This window comes from Macrobrachium nipponense, chromosome 27 (genome assembly GCF_015104395.2).
Source record: "Macrobrachium nipponense isolate FS-2020 chromosome 27, ASM1510439v2, whole genome shotgun sequence".
In the NCBI taxonomy this organism is placed as follows: Eukaryota; Metazoa; Arthropoda; class Malacostraca; order Decapoda; family Palaemonidae; genus Macrobrachium; species Macrobrachium nipponense.
The window spans coordinates 25,481,824-25,486,823 of record NC_087216.1 but is presented as its reverse complement, the minus strand read 5'-3'; the positions used below and the strand labels follow the sequence as shown (position 1 = coordinate 25,486,823).

Genomic DNA, 5,000 nt, shown 5'->3' with positions numbered 1-5,000 from the left:
ACGACAGACAGACTAGCTAGAAGAAGACAGTTGAGGTTCAGGAGTGACCATGGGAGGGTTATTGTGATGACTTGCCGTCGGTTCCTGCTGGGGGTGTGAAAGTTTCCCGAAAAAAGTGTAGCATAGTATAGTGTATATGTGTGAGTGTAACACAGCAATGGCTGGGTTTCTGTGGTGTCGTGGGAGAAATGACAGCAGACGGGACCCAGCAGTAGTACACTTCTGCGCGATTGTCGTCGTGCTCTTAACAGTGATGGGGGGGATCGTGGACGTCGTGGGCGCCCTGGGCGGCGTCATCTCGGAGAACGTCGTGTACGACTCCAGCGCCTCGCCCTACGTGATCACGGAGGACATTCTGATCGAGAAGGGCGGGAAGCTCACCCTCGAACCGGGAGTCTCTCTGCAGTTCGATCCCGGCGTTGGGATCACCGTCAGGGGGATTCTGCACGCGGAGGTAAGAAGGGTCGGCGTTTTTTTTTTTAAAACCCGACGTTAAAATGTATATAAAAAAAACAACCCCGAGAGTTTAAAACTCTGGAGGGAAGTAGGATTTTAAACCTGACGTTAAAACGTCAAAAAACGAGAAGTTTTAAACTCTGAGGGAAAGGAATTAAATCCTAAGATAAAACGTAAATAAACCTAGAGTTTAAAACTCTGGTGGGGAGTATGAACCCCGAGAGTTTAAAACTATGGAGGGAAGTATAGGAATTTAAACCCGAAGTTAAAACGTGTGAAAAAAGAGAAGTTGTAAAACTCTGGAGGTAAAGAATTAAACCCGAAGTTAAAAAGTAAAAGAAAAAAAACTCGAGAGTTTAAAACCCTGGAGGGGAGTATAGGATTTTAAATCCGAAGTTAAAACGGCAAAAAATAGAATTTTAAAACTCAGGAGATAGGGAATTAAACCCGAAGTTAAAACGTAAAAAAGGCGAGTTTAAAACTCTGGAGGAGAGTATAAAAAACGAGAAGTTTAAAACTCCGGAGGTAACGAATTAAACCCGAAGATGAAGCGTAAATAAACCTGGAGTTTAAAACTCTGAAGGTAAAGATTACACCCGAAGATAAAACGTAAGTAAACCTGAGAAATGAAACCCGGAGATAAAAGGTATAAAAAGACGAGAAGTTTAAAACTGCTGGCAAGGAATTAAACTCGAAACTTGAAGCGTAAATAAACCTGGATTTAAACCCAAAATACAAACGTACAAAAAACCCCCCAGAAGTTTAAAACGCTGGAGATTTAAACCGACCCGCTGAGGAAGACAGATGCTTTCAGGTTATTACACTCGGGCTCCATCTCGCGCGAAGAAGTCCTGACTTAAAAAATAAAAAAAACTTTCTACCTGACCTTAATAATACTTTCCAAGCGCTTTCTATTGGCTTAGCATCCCACTGCAGAGTTCATGAACTTTATTCCAAACGCTTTGCAAGCGGCAGATGAAAGCATGATGAGTCATCTCCTGGGCAGGTAAACTAAAGCTTTTGTTGTGTGTGTGTAGGTATATAGCATCATGGCAAATGCGTGCATATACTAGGCGGGTTACGCCCCTCTTGACTCGGATGTTTCAAAAGGTGGTTGCCAACTAATGCGTTTGGTGATACATGTTGTGTTGATTAGTGTGGATCACAAATTGAATAAATATCAGATGTTATTAATTTTCCAGCCATAATCCCCACCCCCTCCTCCCACCAGAAAAAGACACTGATGTAATCCAGATAATTCACTCATCGTCAGGTAAATTTCGCCTTCCGTCAGTCGTTGCATCTCACCTGCCGCAACCCCCATAACCAGGTGAGATGATAACGGAAAAAGATGAGGCAACGACAGTTCTCGTGTGTGTATGGGCGTGGCAAAAAAATTCATGGGTGGAGGGTTAGTTATGTGTGTGTGTCTGTATATATATGGGCGGCTGTGGGCTGATATAACAGTCGTAGGGTGGTCTAAATGTGATTGAGTATACCCAGTGGATGTATTGTGAATACGGATACGAAAAAAATGGACGACGAACAATGGACCTTGCATAGAATAACGCTGCCTTTTGCAACGGTTGTTGACGTATATGGCCTTATGCCAGCACGGACACTTACCCCCTTTGGTAGCAAATAAAATGTTGGTGGTCGTACACTGAAAAATGGAATGGTCACAGAGACAGGTCTTAAATTCCAGAATTAAAATGTGAATAAGAAAAATAAAGAAATATGTAAAGTTCGTGTTTGCTTTACAATAAGAGTATAGAAGTCTGTGATCTCTCTCTCTCTCTCTCTCTCTCTCTCTCTCTCTCTCTCTCTCTCTCTCGCATTAATTAAATGAAACGCCCTTTGTCCCAGAAAGATTTTACAGATCTTAGAAGACTCGGTGATATTCTCTCTCTCTCTCTCTCTCTCTCTCTAATTAGATGCAACACGACTCTTTTTCCACCCAATTTATTTATTTATTTATTTATTTACATTCGTCGTGTTTGCAGTTTGCACGAGTCACAACAACGTTGAATGGTATTGTTTCTCCCGATGAGGTACAAGAACGTCGTCGTCGTTGTTTCGACGTCCCGAGATTCAACAGGTTGTTTGTCGCGATGTTTCAATAACTTCGGCGAATTCCTTCTGTGGAAGATTGGAGTCACTGTTATAAGTAGGTCTCTCTCTCTTTCAAAATAAATCTGTCTAATTTCCAAGTGGTTCTGGTTTCATAACCATAACCTTCCCCCTTGGCTGTCATTTAAAACCAGAGTCTGTACCCCCTCCCTCCTTCCCTTCTCTTTCCCCCGTGCCCCTCCCCCTTTCACCCTCCCCTTCCCCCACTCCACCCACCTCCCTTGTCCCACTCCCCTTTCTTCTTTGTTTACTCTCTCCCTTTATAATCCTTACCTTTTCCCCCCTCCCTTTCCCCCTTTCCTTTAATCCTTACCTTTTCCCCATCCCTTTTACCCCTTCACCCATTCACACCATTCTCCTTTCCCTTCACCCCTTCCTCCTTCACCCCATTCTCCCCTCCTCTTCACCCTTTTCTTATTTCACCTCATTCTGCCTCCCCGTCCCTTTCACCCTTCCTCCATTTACCCCATTCTGCCCTCTCCTTTCCCTTCTCCTTCCTGGCATTCACCCCAGTTCTTCCCTCTCCCGTCACCCATTCCCCCATTCCCCTCCCCTTACTCCCCTTCCACCTTACCCCTTCCCCTTCACCCCTTCCTCTTATCATTCCCCTTCCTCCTCCTATCCCCTTTTCCCTTCCCTTTCACCCTCCCCCACCCACCTCCCAATCCCTCTTCCACCCTTCCCTTCCCCTCACGAAAAAAAGACGGAGGTCGACAAAACCCAAACCGCCTTGGTGGGAAAACCTTTTGCGTTATCACAAACTTACACCTTCCTCTCCCTCTCTCTCTCTCTCTCTCTCTCTCTCTCAAGACTTTGCAAGAAAGGGGAAATAATTGCCCGACGGAAAGATGCCATGAGTTGCATCAACAGGAAAATTAGAGGGAAAAAGGGCGAGGAAAATTTTGGGGTAGGTGGAAGAGGAGGAGGAAGTGTGGAAGAGAAAGTGCATTTTGGGAAATGTCTGCTATTTTGCCCGGAATGTGTATTTTTTTATGTTTGCTTTCTGGGAAGTTTTTTTTTTGTTTTTTTTTTAATTTCTTTGTTACAGAAATGGTGATTCGTATATAATATATATATATATATATATATATATATATATATATATATATATATATATATACACACCTACGCTCCGGCATAATACAGGTATTATTCCATAAACCGTCTATAAAACCTTAAGAAATATATTCAACATAGCATAAAGACGCTATGCACCTGTTCCTTTGAGGCAGTGTGTTTGTCCTTGTATGCAAATGAGTGAAGAGAGAGAGAGAGAGAGAGAGAGAGAGAGAGAGAGAGAGAGAGAGAGAGACATTTAAAGAGCTGGAAGAGAACGGGAAAATTTTCATTAACTTTCTTTTAGGTTAATTATTTCATTTTTTTAAAATTAATTTTTTTGTCTTTTTATTGTTGTGGCCTTTTTATGACTATATATGTTTGTGTGCGTGTATATATATATATATATATATAATATATATATATATATATATATATATATATATATATACTTATATATACACACACACACAAAAGTCTCAATATCTTTTGCCTTAACAAATGACCTCAAATAAATATCGTATGTTTGTTTGTATGGTGTTTTTCCGTTGCATGGAACCAATGGTTATTCAGCAACGGGACCAACGGCTTTACGTGACTTACGAACCACGTCGAGAGTGAACTTCTATCACCAGAAATACACATCTCTCACTCCTCAATGGAGTGGCCGAGAATTAAATATCGTATGGAAACCAGTTTTTCTCACAGTTGTAAACTTAATAACGAAATTAATTTATTCACAAATATAAACTAATATTCTTCAAATTATCGACAGATCTTCATGATACCTTATTCCATATCTACTTCACGTCTAATAAATCTTTAATAAAAAACATCTAGACCTATTATCCACAAATCCAAACTAGTTTTCCAGATTCCTAGCATATCCTAGAACTCGGAATTATCAGAATTTTGAGGGCAAGGCCACGCCAAATCAATCATGCGATCGTTAAATGGATTATTGATTCCAATCGACGTCGGTGATGGCTGAGTCACTTAACTGTCTTCAAAAATATCTTCATATTTCACGGAATTGATTCAAATGTCTGCTCAATATATTTTTATATCCTATTGATATTTATTCCCTATTGATTGTGCCCTATTTTTTTATGCCGAATTCGTATTTCCAAAGTAGGGAGAAGTGAAGAAAAGTTTACTTCAAGTGATGCACTGGAGGCATTACTTAAGATGAGTTTGTGGCGTTCCTCAGGCCCGTAGTTGCACCCACACTTTTTTTTTTTTTTTTTTTTTTTTTTTTTTTTTTTTTTTTTTTTTTTTTTTTTTTTTTTTTTTTTTAGCGTTTTACTTTAACCCCCATTCCTATATCATCTCTTCCTCCTTGTTGTTAAACCTCTCCA

At 40.6% G+C, this 5,000-nt stretch overlaps 1 protein-coding gene across 1 annotated transcript in view; it reads left to right on the top strand.

Annotated features, from left to right (window-relative positions):
• Nucleotides 1-5,000, top strand: part of LOC135200940 (protein bark beetle-like) — a 129,355-nt gene that overhangs the window by 503 nt on the left and 123,852 nt on the right. Inside the window, 1 exon segment of the mRNA XM_064229714.1 lies at nt 1-454. This exon segment is cut by the window's left edge and continues 503 nt beyond it. Coding sequence (XP_064085784.1) covers nt 137-454 — 318 coding nt within the window. The 5' untranslated portion in view covers nt 1-136.